The sequence below is a fragment of the Homarus americanus genome, unplaced genomic scaffold (genome assembly GCF_018991925.1).
Source record: "Homarus americanus isolate GMGI-L3 unplaced genomic scaffold, GMGI_Hamer_2.0 scaffold16894, whole genome shotgun sequence".
NCBI classification, from domain to species: domain Eukaryota; kingdom Metazoa; phylum Arthropoda; class Malacostraca; order Decapoda; family Nephropidae; genus Homarus; species Homarus americanus.
In genome coordinates this window covers 435-18,460 of record NW_024746541.1, presented here as the reverse complement: position 1 = coordinate 18,460, position 18,026 = coordinate 435, and the positions used below count along the sequence as shown (strand labels likewise).

Sequence of the window (18,026 nt, the reverse complement as noted above, 5' to 3'; positions counted from 1 at the left end):
GTGGTGAGACCCTGAGTGGAGTGTGTGGTGAGGCCCCGAATGTGTGGTGAGGCCCTGAGTGGAGTGTGTGGTGAGGCCCTGAGTGGGGTGTGTATGGTGAGGCCCTGAGTGGAGTGTGGTGAGGCCCTGAGTGGAGTGTGTGGTGAGGCCATTACTGCTAGATATTATGAGAGACAGAGTGATGGAGATAAAGAGAGAGATAATGCGATAGAGAGACACAGAATCACATGGCGTACCTTCATCAGAGGAGCTGGTGCACGTGTTGAATGTGAGTGAGGCGCGATGGGCCGTGGTACACCCTGACGTGGCCCCGGCAGCTGAGGCGGCCTTCTCTCTCCTCCCCCATGGCACACTGAAGAAGATGTGGGTCCTGGGGAACGACCCCACCAGACCCTGCATCGCTCAACTCATGACCCATGACCCTCTGCCTCCCTCCACTCAGGTAAGTGGCAAGTACGGTGGCTAAAGTGGTTAATGGTCTTTAGTAGTAGTAGTAGTAGTAGTAGTTGTACTCGGAGTAGTAGTGATAATAGGTATGGTTGGTCAGTAGAAGGTATACCCATCCAATACGTGTGTGACTCATCTACGACATCGTCCACGTTATGGTGTGTAAGAAGGGGACTTTGTATGCATGAGGCATGACGAAGTAAGGGATCTCACAGTGAATATGTTGAAGGAAATCTGCCATGATGCCAACGTGGAACCGACCCTCCCTCCATTGGACGGTGAGAAACTCCATCACAGGACCTCCAACACATCCAACAAAGCCGGTGTGGACATCAGTGCTCGATGTTTCTGGACACGGGAACAGTGAGCCTTCTTTGACATCAGGATATTCGACCCCATGACCGCATTTCACCATAACCGGTCTCTCGAGGCTACACACATGAGGAACGAGAACAACAAGAACAGAGGGAAAGCCGAGAGAATTCAGAATGTGGATCAAGGCAGCTTCACTCCTCTGGTGTACACAACATCCAGCGGGATGGGACCAAGTGCATGATGTTTCTATGCAAGATTGGCCGAGGTGTTTTCTGAACAGAAGCAGCAGCTCAAAAGCTATGTTGCAGCCTGGTTGAGATGTCGACTGTCCTCCTCTCTACTTAGGTCTGCATTGCTTTGCTCCACGGGGACGAAATCAACGGTCCCAAAGCCGACAACGGTCGCAGATATTGTTTATGAGGCAACAGTCACTGAATGCTGCATAGATCTGCGACTTAACTAACTCAGCTAGGGTAGTCAATTTTGTATTGGGATATTTAATATTAAGGTAATAAAAAAGTGGTAAAGGTATGGCTATAAGGGGAGGTTGGAGGCCATGTTATATAAAAAAATAGTAGTAGTAATGGTAATAGTAATAGTCGTAGTAATGGAAGTAAAGGTAATTAAATGGTGGCGAAGGTGTGGCTATTGGGGGTGGCTGGAGGCCACTATAAAAAAAATGGAAGTTGTAGTAGTAGTATTTAACCCCAGCAGGAAGATCACTCCTTGCACTACCACCGAGACTGGAAGGAATGGGAATGACCAATCCAGAGGAGATTGCTGCCACCGAACTCAGTTAAGCTCACGGCAGCCCTCACTGACCACATAATAGCTCAGAACGCAACAGGTGAGGTGAAGTAAACAAGATTCGACGGTCCATTACGACGGAACTACAGCATGGCCAAAGTGATAAGTTGCAGCAATTGATGCTGCAAGTACCAGAGAATTTGAAAAAAAAGTAGTTATAGAGCAGGAGGTGGGCGCCTCGGACTGGTTAACTATGTTACCGATAAGGGCAAATGGTTTCAGTCTCAATAAACAAGAATTTATAGATGCCATTGTTCTAAGGTACGGTTGGCCAGTAGAAGGTTTGCCCTCCTAATGCGTGTGTGGCTCTTCCCATGACGTCGATCACGCCATGGTGTGTAAGAAAGGGGGCTTCATATACATGAGGCATGACAAAGTAAGGGATCTCACAGCATATACGTTGAAGGAAATCTGTCGTGATGTTAGGGTAGAACCGACCCTCCTTCCATTGGACTGTGAGAATTTCTAACATTGGACTTTAAACACATCCAACGAAGCCCGTGATGACGTCAGTGCTCGAGGATTCTGGACGCCGGGACAGCGAGCCTTCTTCGACATCAGGATTTTTGATCCCATGGCAGCATGTCATTGTAACTTAGCTCTCGATGCTGCACACAGGAGGAACGTGAACGACAAGATAAGGGAATACGGGGAGAGAATTCAGAACGTTGATCAAGGCAGCTTCACTCCTCTAGTGTTCACAACCTCTTGTGAGATGGGACCAAGTGCAAGATGTTTCTACGCCAGACTCGCGGAGGTGCTATCCGAACAGAAGCAACAGCCCAGAAGTTATGTCACAGCCTGGATGAGATGTCGACTGTCCTTCTCTCTCCTTAGGTCTGCTTTGCTCTGCCTCAGGGGAACGAGAGCATCGGCCCCAAAGCCGACAACAGTTGCAGATATTGACTATGAGGCAACAGTCACTGAATGCTGCATAGACCTGCGGCTCAACTAACTCAACACAGCTAGGATAGCTACCTATGTATTAGGATATTTAATATTAAGGTAATAAAATGGTGGCGAAGGTGTGGCTATTGGAGAAGGCTGGAGGCCATTTTTTATAAAAAAGTATGAGTAGTAATAGTAGTAATTGACACTACCCAGACAACAACGGCAAACGTCACCTTGAACGTTAAAAGCTAGTCCACTCAAACAAAAATCGAAAAGGTAAGAGACTCTGCACCAGAGGAGATATACAGTTGCCTCCATTTATAACATGTACAGTGGCTGGAGTGTTTTGTGAAATGTGACACCACCGTTTGATTCCATCATAGTAAAATTAGAAAAATGAGCAGAACTACTCTTGCTATAATAACCAGACAAAGGATGCTAAATAAGCAGTCCCCCTCTATCTGTGAATGTGCGCATTTAAAGGAGACAGAAGGCAAGGCTCCAGTGATGCGGCCGGGGAGTTTGATAACCAGATGCCTCTGGAAAAGTGACCTCTGGTTGGACGTGCTGCCGATAAACACAGACCATACAGCCTCTGAAGGATAAACACCCTCCTGCAAGTGAAAAGAAAGGCATCAGGTTCCATGGTAATATATCCCGCCACATGCAGTTCTGTTAGAGAAAATAAATGGAGAGATGATGTGTGAAAAAAAACCACTGAAGACCCATGGAGGGAGGGAACATCAGGCCTGGATACCAGTTGTTGGAAAGTCATTCTTTGTAGTAACAAGTTGGGCGATGCAACAAATAACCACTTCGAACTATTGCCGCCTTCTCAAGAAAGCTGATAACCTCCTGCTGTTAAAACCTACAAGATTTGACGGCCAGCCCTTGAGCAAAATCCTAGAATGTATACCTATAGGGGTGAGTGAAGTGCTGAGATGAGTTAATGTTATACTATGTATAATGGAAGTTGCAATGGCAATGTATGCATTTGGCCTATCTGTGTTGCAACATATAACAAATAATTATGCCACAACCTAGGTCAAACAAGTAGCAAACGTTGATGACCTTACAAGAGCAGGTAGAGTGATAGGACCTGGTAACATCACGTGGTCCACAAATAGGGTATCACCCAAATGCCAGCAAATTCTTCCTCATTGTAATGCCAGAATACTACGACCAGGTTATACAGATCTTAAACGGAAGTGAAGTCATAATAACAGAGAACGGCTAAAGAGCAAGGAGTAACTGTAAAAGTAAACGAGAGTAAAAAGCTATTTCAAGTTATGTCGGAAATTACTAAGACTGAGCCACTTGCTGGGTATGCTGTATTCACTCACGGAATTAAACCTCGCTGACAGCGGACCTACTGAAAAGCCAGTTGCAGCTGCCATTTTTCAGACCATGCGAATTTTTTTTTAGATCTTCCTGTAGTTTTGCCGAGTCCTCGTCAGATTTAATTACACACCCTATTTTTGTGTCGTCAACAAATTTACTCATTTTGCTGTCAACGTTTATATCTATGTCGTTTTAAGGTTGTAGGTAGTAAGCAGCTATCAAGCAGCGAGGTACTACCACCTGCAAAAATATTTGAAGCATAATGTGTTGTCTAATGGTAGACGCTTCTGCCTCATGGCATCACTAATATTGTGACCAAGTCCAAGGTTGCTCATCGGACTTTCTGCTTCATTTACACAAAGTGAAAGATTACAGGGAAACAGTGTTAGGAATGATGACAAAACTAAATTAGACAGGGAGTTTAAACCTAAACGCGGTAAACGGAGAACTCGGAACACGACTAACTTAAATGTCTACTATGCAAACAGTAGAAGTATGAGAAACAAAATGGATGATATTAGGGCCTTGGTATGTACCGAAAAAATCGATATAATAGCATTCACTGAAACATGCATCAACCGAGACTCACGTGAGTTACCTGTCGAATACTAAATTGCGGGTTACAAATTGTTCCATACCCACAGGCAGACCAGGAAAGGAGGTAGAGTAGCAATCTATGTCAGGGATAATGTGAAGTGTGAAATAAATATGGAAACAAAAACTGAGCGGAATACAGAAACAATTTGGATAGAATTAATCGACGGTAGGGAAAATTAATCACAGGAGTAATATATAGACCTCCCAATCTTGATAGAGTTAATGAGCGACTTATCTGGGATGAAATGCGCAGGGCTTCCATACACAACAAAGTCTGTATAGTAGGCGACTTTAACCTTGGCCAAATAGATTGGACTGACCTTACGGGTAACTCAGAATCAGAGGATTTTCTCGAGACGATCCAGGACTGTTTCCTAAGTCAACAAATAACCGAACCCACCCAGGGTAATAATATACTCGATTTAGTTCTGTCGAACAGAGAAAACCTCATTAGCAACGTCGAGGTAGGGAACAAGCTTGCAAACAGCGATCACAAAGAAATTAGATTCCAGTTATATTTTCAGGGCAGACGTAAGGAAAATTCCACAAAAGTCCCAGATTTCAGAAGGGCAAACTTTAATAGTATGAAGAGGCAGTTGAGCGAAGGGGTGTCGTGCTTGAGGGTGAACCTGACAGTTGAAACCTACCTGATAACGAGATCTGAGATTGCCGAGCTCCACGACACTTTAAATGCACAAAGGCAGAACATACCATACATAATACTCAGATCAGACAACAATGACCCTGAATGGATAAATAATTATTTAAAGAACATTATTGGCCAAAGGAAGGCTATAGGTAGAAGGATGAATCGTGGCGAAATTTATCCCAGGGATTATTATAAGGTATTGGTGAGTAGGGTCAAGACCGAGATAACGAAAGCTAAGAGGAATAATGAGGTAAAGATAGCAAGGGAGGCGAAGAAAAACCCCAAAGGATTCTACCAAATGTATCAAACTAAAACACGAGAAAAGATTGGACCAATACGGTCAGACACCGGCGAGCTAACTGATAAAGACGAGGAAATGAGCAATAATCTGAATAAATATGTTTCAACAGTTTTCACCAACGAAAAGTTAAACATGATACCCAAGGCACCGACTCTATTCAGATAGAGTGAAGAAAACAAATTAAGTGAGATAGTAGTGACTTGCAACTCAGACCTCCATTCCTTGATGAGAACTATGAACACTGAATTAACTAAAGTCGGGACCTGGGTAATACGTAATAAACTGACCTTAAACCTTGAGAAAACCCACTACACGATCTTTCACAGAAGAAAAAACTTACCTCCTGACTTGGACCCCCTGTACCTTGGTAATATAGTCCTCAAACGCGAACAAAATACTAAATTCCTCGGAGTTATTGTTGATGAGAAACTTAACTGGAGAATCCACGTACAAGCCATTCACAGTAAAATCAATAAACAGTGAGGTATCATGTATCACACTCGACAGTCACTCACTCTTACAGCAATGAAAGAAATCTATCATGATCTTGTTTACCAACACCTGATACACTGTCGCACACTATGGCGGGGCCTCTGGCTCTTCAAAAACACAATATCTGGTTACTGCACAAAAGAGAGTTGTACGGACAATGACCTACTTGAAAAACAGATCCCACAAACGAAAAATTTGCTTTATTGAAATTTTTACCATTCGAGGATATTAACACTTACTGCTGTGCCCTCTTTGTTTACAAATCTATCAATCACTTGCTTGACAATAATTACTTCCCGTTCCGGAATAATCAGAGATACAACTAAAGGCACCCAGAGCTACTAAGACCACCCCCCATTCGCTCCTCTCAGTCCCAGACCTCCATAAAATATCATGGTGTGGTGTGGAACAACTTACCCCCACACATCCGAGCAAAGACTACGCTCCCTTCCTTTAAATCATTTCTAAAAAAATATCTATTGTCGAAGTATTAATACTTCTTGTAACACTTACGATATTTATTGTACCACCAAATCCGTTTTATCGGAAATTATCATGTAAATAAATAAGTAATTACCATTGCAATAAACATAATTGTCAACTAGACATAATCCTGAAAGCTCTGTCCTCTTGTTCAACCTTATTACTGTACAACCCAGGTTGTACTGCTCCCCCATTATACGTATGTTTTTAAATTCCACTTTAATTATATGTATATATATATATATATATATATATATATATATATATATATATATATATATATATATATATATATATATATATATATATATATATATATATATATATACAGACTAGTCTGTACTCACCCCTGAAGATGTGAATTGCATTGAAAGCGCTTGGGAAACTGTGTTTCTTCTTTCTCAGGTTATCAGCATATATATATATATATATATATATATATATATATATATATATATATATATATATATATATATATATATATATATATATATATATATATATATATATATATATATATATATATATATATATATGTGTGTGTGTGTGTGTGTGTGTGCGTTTGTATGTATGTATAGATAAATAAATAAATAAATAAAAAATAAAAATAATAAATAAATAAATAAAAAATAAAAATAGTAAATAAATAAATAAAAAATAAAAATAATAAATAATAAAATAAATAAATATTGAAGTGATAACCGTCGTAACATAATGAGATGTTCTTATTACTACCATGCTATTGTACTATTCCAGATGATACTAAATGTTACATAATACTTCCTTGAGATAAATGTATAGTATATATCAGGTGCCTCAAAGAGAGCTCAGGTTCTCAACTGGCTCAGCCATGTTAATATTGTTGTTATTATCCACTCTGTATCTGTGTTTTTCTGGCTAAATGAAATATTTCAATCAATGTTTCAATCAAACTAGTGACGTCACCCCAGTCGTATGTAGTGCCGTTTATAATTCTTCTCTGTTTCCTGTCCTGTAACCACGCCCTTATCCATTTTAGAATATCTCCTTCAATTCCATGAGCCTCCACTTCTCGTAGTAGTCTATCGTTGGGGACTCTGTCGAAGGTTTGCTGACGTCGAGGTAAACCACATTACATCACATTCGCTATCCTCCAGGATTCTGGCACTACCCGTTTTTAATGACATGTTAAACAACTTTGCTAAGATATAAGCTCTTCCTTACATTCTTTTAATAATCTGGCAAATATGTCATCGGGACCTGGTGACTTATTCCACTTTAGTTTGTCTATTTTTCTTACTAACATTGTTACTAGTCACTACTATCTGACTTATTCTATTTTCTTCACTATCTCTGTATATGGTCGGTGCCTCGGCCATCGTGTTTAAATTTTCGGTGGTGAAATTTTTTTTTAAATTATCCGTTCAGATTATTGCTCATTTCTCTGTCATTCTCCGTTAGCTCGCCGGTATCTCAATGTATTGGTTTGATACATTTGGAAAAATCCCTTGGGGTTTGACTTCGCTTCCCTTGTTATGTTCAGTTCATCTTCAGGTGAAATAATCTGGGACATGTAATCTTCAGTTGATCTTTGTTTAGTAACGTGATGTGTTTTGCTCCCGGTAGGCTGAGGGGCTGGACTGGGCCAAGACTGTGGCTCTGTTGCCCACCTCCTCTGGCACGACTGGCCTGCCCAAGGCTGTCATGGTGACTCACCGTAACTTACTCATCAACCACCTGAGGAGCCAGTAAGACTGTTAACTAATACCAAACCTAACGTAACCTAAAGTGACCTAACTTAATCTAAAACCCACCCGGCCCTACTGGGTCAGCTACACCTTATCCGGTCAAGTAACCAGGACCACACCAGCCAGTATGATGCAATACTGACCGCGCACTGGCTGTTTCCAAACCAGTGTTTACCTGTTTCACGCCTAAATCTAAATTTGTCTAATTTAAAACCATTGTTACGAGTTCGCTCCTGGTTGGATAGTTTGAGTACCTTAGTAATGTCCCCTTTGTTTAGCCCTGCCTTCCATTTATACACCTCTATCAGGTCGCCCCTCGCTCTACGTCTCTCAAGGGAGTGCAAATTAAGATGCTTTAACCTGTCTCTATACTCAAGGTTCCTAATGCCCGGGATTAGTCTTGTCATTCTCCTCTGAATTCTTTCCAAGGATTCTATATCCATTCTGTAATACGGTGACCAGAACTGAACTGCGTAATCCAGGTGTGGTCTCACAATAGCAAGATACAGTTTTAGGATGACCTCGCTAGTCTTGTAACTAACACTCCCCAGAAGTAAACATGGCCCATAGACAATATAATTATAAGCTCTTTTCCTTGACACTTAACTAATTATATACACAACCAAGCGAATTAAATACAGATACAGAAATTTTTGAACGACTGAATGTGGCGGCACGGCCTTGGTACGAGGGTGGGAATCATACATTAATTGACTTATTCATTCTCTGCTTTTCCTAATTCATTCCTATCTCTGTACCTTGTCTCTTATACCATGCATAGAGTTTGTGCATGTCTAACAGGGGTTTGCTGTGTGTCTTTATGAGAGAGAGAGAGAGAGAGAGAGAGAGAGAGAGAGAGAGAGAGAGAGAGAGAGAGTTATTGCATATGATATTTTTACTTTAATTTTTTGTCAGGTACCAAAGTGTTGTTAACCCAAGCGCCAGTGAGGGGAGAAAGGAGATATTTAAGAGTCTCTTGTTGGTGCTGCCTGTGTGTCATCTCTATGGCTTCGGTATAGTTATGGGACGCCTCTTGGCTGGTGGTACAACCATCTTCCTCTCAAAATTCTCACCCAAGAGGTATTTTGAGGTCATCCAGGATTTTAAGGCGAGTGTGCAAAACTGAAAGGCGTAAAATGAGAAGTTGGTAATAATCTAATTAAAGTGAAACATCCACGTGCTTGTTTTTATTTCTTGGTTATAATTTTACATTTGAAACACATCTTTAGATAATATAAGGATTCATATGATATTAAATAATTTACTTAATTCATCAGTAAAAGTGTTTGTGGTGAGGCTGTTGTTGAGCTTAAAGAATATTTATCACCGTGGTGCAGGTGACAGCCTCGCCCCTCGTACCTCATCTCATTGACCTGGTGGTGAACACACCCCTCCGGCAGCAGTACGACCTCTCTTCTCTCAAGATCTTCGGCTCCGCGGCTGGCCCGATCTCAGCAGACTCCGTCACCTCCGTCGTGAGAAAGGTGACTCCATGTGTATTCAGCAGTACAGGAACACTGCTTATTTAGGAAGAAGAGCTTAACTCACAGCACAAAGGTTACAACAACAGGTCAGGAGAAGGAATGAATAAGTTAGTGTGTAAAGCCAATACAAATAGTAAGGAGACCCCAAGTACCCAAAAGAATATGAAAGATCGGGTGAAAACCAATCTAACAAACCCAGCCAGTATGTGAATATGTCGGAGGCTATTGGTCGTAGTCTATTCCATCGGACCCTGGGGCGTTGATGCATTTTAATTGGCTTTACCCAATGGAGAACCTTCTAATGCACTGAACAACTTCTCCCATGTTACTCTTGCATCATAACCAACTGCGTCATATATGATAGAGTTTAACACCTGGCACGGTAAAATGTGGCGTCACTAAGTCCACAACACTAATGTTGGTATTACTGTACCATGACGTCACTTACACTGCCCCCATATTCTGTTAGTATTTCCTTGCCATGATGCAACCGGCAGATATTGTTACCGAGATTACCGTACCGGATAATTGTCGATAATCATCCAGATTTCTTATGAAAAACACTAACAATGCTACAGTGAACAGCAAGATACAGTAATATAAAAACATACAAAGTTTTATTTTAAAGTTAGTCAATATGAGCTGGTATTGAGGCTCTGTAGACATGAAAGTGACAGTGTGTTCCCTTCCATACATTTTATAGCATCCTTTCCCTTCAAGATTCCTAAGTTCATGACACTATTGAAACAAAAACTTAATTCGTTGACAGTCCCAGAGGAAGACTCAATAGGACAAGTTCTAGTGGACGAGCCAGCTAAGTCCTTGTCCCGTCACACCTTCCCTAATGGTCAGAACAATTCTCATTTAGGACTGTTGTAACCACAGTGATCATATCAACACAATTCTTTATAAATACGTCTTGCACTTGTTATAGATTTATCATTTAGTTCATAATAATTGTTTAAAACTCGGAAAATCATTAGTAATCACCAGTTCCTCAGTGCCATTAGGAATCTAGTGAGAGTCCCGTAAGTATTTTTTCTTTTACTAACATAAATTACATCTTACATCTCTAGATTAATACTGAGTTATCATTTGAATTGTTTGACTCTAATGCTGGCGTTGTTACTCAGACTGGACGATCAATAGTTAACTCCTACGGTATGACAGAGTCGTTCTCAGCAGTGACCATCGGTACACCAGACATCCTTGCCCTCCACCCTGACTCTGTGGGCAAAGTGGTGCCTTATATACAGGTTAAGGTAAGATTCTCACCTAACCTAAGGTAGTGAGGCTCATAACTAGTTTACTAATTACACTAACCAACAACAACTAAAATTATGAGATACAACTTTTTATTTCTTGATATCTCTTATTGTTCCCATAACATGTATGATAATTGCTATCAATTTTTCCAAATAGTATAAGACTATAAGATCAATGTCATTGTACTTCACTATAAATGAGCATTTGTTTCCCAGTGTGTACCAACAGTCATACCCACACACACGCACACACGGTCACCCACACATTTACACAAATTAAATGTATTTAATAAACTTATTTCAGTACAGGTGACGTTAAGATCACTCTCCTCACTCAGTTTGTGGATGTAAGGACTGGAAGGATGGTGGGTGAGAGACAGGAGGGGGAGGTATGTGTGCGAGGGCCAAGTATCATGCTGGGCTACGCCAACAATCCCACAGCCACAGCCTCAACTCTCGACCCCTACGGCTGGCTCCACACAGGCGACGTTGGCTACTATGACCAAGACAACTTCGTCTACCTCACCGGCAGGATTAAGGACCTTATTAAAGTCAAGGGATACCAGGTGAGAGTTGAACTGTTAGCGTAGAACAGACTACTGTACACTTACTGCTGATTTTCTTTCCCTTTATTAGACAAGCAATCTAACAAAAACATAACGTAACAAATTTAACCTATTAACCAACCCTTACCTAACATAACATAACCTCACCAAATTTTTTCGAATCTAATCTCTTCGTAAACTCATCTCACTTAACCTTAACTAATTTAACCTAATCTAGCCTAATCTAAGTTAACCCTAAAATAGCCTTGTTAACGTAAGTTTTTATGGTAGTTAATACCAAGTGAACCGATTTATGTAGATGTTGAAAGATAATATATCACACGAACACGTACCTAGCAACACCAGGTGCACAGTTACCACACAATACCAGATACACAGATGTATTTGCGGCTTTGTTGTTCACACTGGCATACAAAGTTTGAGCCATGATGGTCCCAGTGTTCATCTCCAAGACTCAAGTCCGTCGGACGATTGTAGCTCACATTATTTGTCCAGGGGAAGACCCACTCACTCCCATAGTACATCCAGTCTAGGTACAGAGGGAGGCCCACTCACCCAGAGTACACACAGTACAGTCTAGGCCCAGTGAGGGGCTCACCTACTCCCATAGTACAAATCGTCACTACATCTAGTGAATGTGTGACACACTTACACGGGGATGTAGGACACGAGAGGAACACCAGACATAATTTTCATGCACTTGATGAAAAATACGACAGACTTCAACACCTGTGCTAGCTTGGTCAGCTCAACAAGTTTAGTATTGTCATGTCAACACAACAATGGATCTTATTTCTCTTGCTTCAGAGAAAACACAGCATTGTTGTTTATGGCTCAGATCCGTCCACCTGGGCTACTGTGTAAGTGGTATCCCTCAAGGGAGTGAGTTAGACCCCATCATAGTTGTAATAAACATTAATAGCTAACTGTATGTTCCTTTTAGCTGATGATATGAAGATGTTCTGATATGTTCAGTGTGACCGAGGCAATGTTCAGCTTCAAATGGATCAAAACAACGTCTTAAAATGTTCTAATAACACGTATTATTGTTTCAAGATCACATTAACGACTAATACAACAAGGCGATAGTGGAGACCCGGCTGTCGCTTACTCTCTTTCGTTGTACAGGTGTCCCCCGCTGAGCTGGAGAAAGTGTTGTTGCAGTACGAGGGTGTGGAGGAGGCGGCGGTGGTGGGCGTCCCTCACCGTAAGATGGGCGAGGCGCCACGGGCCTACGTGGTGCCTACATCAGGCACTGTCCTACACCTGCCACACCTACAGCAGTTCGTCGCTGGTGGGTCAATACTCCTTACACGTGTTCTATACTACATAAACTACAAACGTTATCACCTACATATAATACACATGTTATCACCCTCATTACTACACATTTATCATCTACATATAATATACATGTTAGTGCCTCTATATGCCACATGTGTTACCATCCACACACATTACATATAGTACATATTATTACATGTATCATATATTACACTCGGTAGTCTAAATCTATGATAGTGACCCACCATAACTCCCACAGTAACCCACCATAACTCCCACAGTGACCCACCATAACTCCCACAGTAACCCACCATAACTCCCACAGTGACCCACCATAACTCCCACAGTAACCCACCATAACTCCCACAGTGACCCACCATAGCTCCCACAGTGACGCACTATGACTCCCACAGTGACCCACCATAACTCCCACCTTAACCCACCATAACTCCCACAGTGACCCAACATAACTTCCACAGTGATCCACCATAACACCCACGGGGACCCACCATAACTCCCACAGTAACTCCACCATAACTCCCACGGGGACTCCACCATGACTCCCACAGTGACTCCAACATAACCCCACAGTGACCCACCATGACTCGCACAGTGACCCACCATAACTCCAACGGTGACCCACCACGAGTCCTAAAGTAACCACCATGACTCACACAGTAACCTCCCACCATATCCCCACAGTGACCACTATAACTCCCACAGTGATTCACCATAACTCCCACGCAGACTCCACCTAACTCCCAGTGATTCACCATAACTCCCACAGTGACCCACCATGACTCTAATGGTGACCAACCGTAACTCCTACAGTGACCCACGATAACTCCCACGGTGACCACTATAACTCCCACAGTGACCCAATTATGACTCTACAGTGACCCACCATGACCCCACAGTAACCCACTATAACTCCCACAGTGACTCAATTATGACTCCCACGGAGACTCCACCACATGACTCCCACAGTGAACCAACATACCCCACAGTGACCAATTATAACTCCCACAGTGACCTTACAATTATGACTTACAGACCCACCATAACTCCCACAGTGACCCACCATGACTCCCACAGTAACCCACCATAACTCACACAGCGACCCACCGTGAGTCCTACACATACCCACCATAACTCCCACAGTGACCCACCATGACTCCCACAGTGAACCACCGTGACTCCCAGAGTGAATCACCATGACACCCCACAGAAACCCACCTTAGCTCCCAGAGTGAAGCACCATGACTCCCACAGTGACGCACCATGACTCCTGAGGAAAACCGCCATGACTCGCACAGTAACCCACCATAACTCCCACAGTGATCCACCATAACTCCCACAGTGACCCACCATGACTCCCACAGTGACCCACCATAACTCCCACAGTGATCCACCATAACTCCCACGGGGATCCACCATGACTCCCACAGTAACCCACCTTAACTCCCACAGTGATCCACCATAACTCCCACAGAAACCCACCTTAACTCCCACAGTGACCCACCATGAGTCCTACAGATACCCACCATATCTCTCACAGTGACCCACCATAACTCCCACGGTGAACCACCATGAATCCCACAGTGACCCACCATGACTCCCACAATGACCCACCATGACTCCCACGGTGACCCACTATGACTCACACAGTGACCCACCATAACTCCCACAGTGTCCCACCATGACGCCCAGAGTAACCCACCATGACTCTCACAGTGACCCAATATAACTCCAAAGGTGACCCACCATGAGTCTTAAAGTAACCTACCATGACTCCCACAGTGACCCACCATAATTCCCACACTATGACCCCCACAGTGACCCACCATGACTCCCACAGTAACCCACCATGACTCCCACAGTAACCCACCATGACTCCCACAGCTCGAGTCGCCCCCTACAAGCAGTTGGCAGGCGGCATCAAAGTGGTCGACTCCATCCCAAGGAACTCCACAGGGAAGATTCTCAGGAGACAGTTGAAGAAGGACTTTGAGACCCCGGCTGCTAAGCTATGAGGTCCTTGTGAGGTTCTCTGAGGTCCTTTGGAGATCCTATGTGGTCCTTGATAGGTCTTATGCGATTCCTCAGAGGTCCTGGAGTCATCTGTAGGTCACTGAGAAGTCTGTAGACAAGTCCTAGGGAAATCCTTAAGTGCATCCTGGGAGATTTTTAATGTGGTCTTGTATTTACTCTTGTGAAGCCCTTACTGAAGCTTTATGAAGCTCTTCTGAATTCCTTAATAAACCTTTATGAAACTCTTGTGAAGCTCTTTCCTAACCCTTAATAAATCCTTTGGAAGCTTCATGTAAAATCCTTAATAAATTTTTTGGGAGCCCTTGTCATTTTTAAATGAACAAAGATTTGTTTACAATCTGTCCTGTTGTGTTTGGAAAATTACTTAAAGTGGTTCATATTTTTTTTTCTTTTAATCTGAATAATCTGAGTGTAGTAATCCTCAGCAATAATCCATGAAGAATTTATGGTTTTGTTTACCAGTTTGTGAACTGTATTTTCATTGGAGATAAAAATATGTCTTCCATAGGTAAAGTTTATTTATAATTTGTAAAAAAAAAAAAAAAACTGGGACAAGGGTGAAGCCTTAGGGGACACCCTGTAACTATTAATAAATATTAAGTCAATAAACTCCATCTTGAATGTTTAGTAAGACACGAACCATTTTAGCTTGTCGTCTAATACCACAATGATTTAAGTTTGATGGTAACCGTGAATATTAGATTCTTTTGGGCTAAAGAATGTCGTCAAGTTACTAGAATTGAAATGAATTCAAAATCTTCATGAATTTATTAGTACAATCAAAACAAAAGATAAAATCCAACCGAGCTGAAATAAGCAACGTAAACAGTAACACCGGAATACCCAAACGATACCCCACAACACTGGCTTACTGAACTGATCATGAACTGTACAGACTAACACTCAACAGTAAATTATGGAGATGAAGTCTACCTGCCTTAGAGAGGTGGAAAGCTAGCAATGACGTCTCCTGAGCCTTGAGGGGGTAGGTGGTGGCAGCGGTGGGATTCACGATAGATGGGCACAGCAGTGGAGTGTGAAGCAGACTTCGAGTCACTCATCCAACCTAAGGACGCCTCTCTGCCCGGCCCTTTGGTAGACTAGAGTCCTTAAAACCAAAACAAAGTGAAATCAATAATAAACTAGGCCAATAATAATGTACAATCCATAGATAACATTTGCACTAAAATCCACTTAAAACAACAACAGGGGGAAGAAGTCTTCTCCTGGGCGGTGCACGCAAATACACTGATTACTCACCCGACCAGACCAGCTCCGGGAATTGAAAATGAAATTGTAATATTTTATTGACAACTATAACATCAAAGGACAGGTTAGTGTATTACTCCCACCCTCACTTTGCCATCCGTTTGGGGTCTTACAGAAATTTGTAACATTGTTATAACATTGGTACAATGCAAGAATTATCTTAATCATTGTAATAATTATAATAATTCAATTAGAATATAATACAATTAAAGCATAATACCTAAGGCTTTTTTTATGGAGAATAGCCCACCCTGGCACATGTCATCGACCCACAACGGGCCTGGGGGGGGGGAGGGGGGGGGGGAATTACGATTAAAAAGAAATTAAAATAGAAAAGAAAAATTATTATATTAATCTACACCACGAAGATGCCGGAAAAAAAAGTTTTTTATAGTGAGACAGATTGTATGAGTATGGAAACACAGAAGAAGGCAAAGCATTCCACAGTTTGGCTGTGTAAGGAAAGAAGGATGTACACTCGCAACAAAAAGTACCGGTGCATACTGTAGTGTGAACAATTTGAGACCAGTGACGATAGGTATTGGGAAAGGCGAGTTGTTCCAGCCGTCTTGGCAGCCCTGTAATCCTGCTACTATGGCCTGGTCAAGTGAAACAAACCGTTATAAATAAGGTCGGGAAGTGATAAATAGACAGTATGAAATATGAGGAGCTCCCTGTTAACAAAATTATTTGTGATACTTGTTTATATTGCCACATTAATTTATGCTACCAAATAAACCACTCAACCTGGTCGTCCTGAGGGGTGGTGCAGCGTGGACGGCCGCTCCGAGACCTGTCGTCTGTAGCACCAGTTTCGAGGTATCGCCGAATCCATCGTGCAGCGGTGTTCCTGTGGACACCAATCCGCCGGCTAATATCTGTGATGCTGAACCCTTCGTTATGAAGGGCAATGATAGCTCCTAGTGTTCCCTCTGAGGTTTCCATGTCGTCTGGCATGTGTAGATCTCTACTGCTTCATATTGCCTCTGTTTTATACCCACGTTCACAGAAACCGAACCCTCGCTCATCATTCAGTCTACACAAAGCAACAATCCGAAAAGAGGAAACAAACACACTGATTGTCAGCCATATGGCAACACCTAGTGGAGGTGGGCGGGGGGGTATGAGGATACACTTACCAACCTTCCCGACATATCATAGTGTATACGTATCGTTTCGGAACTCGTCGATCTCGCCCTGCACCGATACTTTTTGGTGCGAGTGTACTATTACGGGTTATTATAGTTTGACCGACATCCATAGAGAAATGGTGGGCACCGCGGGCAGGAAGAGTGTTACGAGCCCACGGCCTTGCTGGCAGTAAAAAAAAGTGAAGCAACATTGTGGCGAAGAGAAAGGGAAGAAAGATTGTCAACTAAAGGAGGAGAGTTAAGAAGACGAAATGCCTTTAATTCCACCCTATCTAACAGTTGGACAGAAGAAGAGCCACCCAAGATATGAGAGCAGTAATCCAAGTTAAGACGAATGAATCCCTTATATACTTGAAGCAACTGCTCAGGGGTGAAGTAGCTACGGCATCTGTACAGCATTCCCATCTTTTCGGGAGGCAGCTTTAGCAATGTTGTGGATGTGTGGCTTTCATGACATATTAGAGGAAATGGTGAGGCCCAGCGTATCTATTTTAGAATTTGGCAGAATGATAGCGTCCTGAAATGTAATCGGTAGGAGATCATATAATTTGGAAAGTATGATTGGAAAATACTGTGTTTTATTACTATTGAATTTAACCAAGTTTCTACCTCCCCATTCGGAGATGCTGCAGAAATCCGCATTCATAGATGTAATGATATCAGCTCTAGAAGCAGATCTAGTTTGAGAATTAGGGTGAAGGGAAAAATGTGAAGAAGAGTGAAGAGTAGAATCATCAGAGTAAAAATCGTAATAATTAATCGTATTGTGAAGTATATAATTGATAAAAAGAAGTAATAGAGTAGGTGAAAGAACAGAACCTTGTGGGACACTACAATTGGTAGAGAAGGAGCTAGAGATCGATCCCTCTACTACAACTGCCATGGATCGGTTCTCAAGGAAGCTA

The 18,026-nt window shown here is 42.2% G+C and overlaps 1 protein-coding gene across 1 annotated transcript; it reads left to right on the top strand.

Moving 5' to 3' along the window:
* The first annotated feature begins 216 nt into the window (after window positions 1-216).
* On the top strand, window positions 217-14,926 carry LOC121879301 (luciferin 4-monooxygenase-like). The gene is made up of 8 exons (XM_042385903.1): window positions 217-442; window positions 7,929-8,050; window positions 8,966-9,158; window positions 9,388-9,534; window positions 10,668-10,796; window positions 11,138-11,365; window positions 12,494-12,659; window positions 14,552-14,926. The coding sequence occupies exons 1-8, from the start codon at window positions 362-364 to the stop codon at window positions 14,680-14,682; spliced, it is 1,197 nt and encodes a 398-aa protein (XP_042241837.1). The 5' UTR covers window positions 217-361; the 3' UTR covers window positions 14,683-14,926.
* Window positions 14,927-18,026: the final 3,100 nt, after the last annotated feature.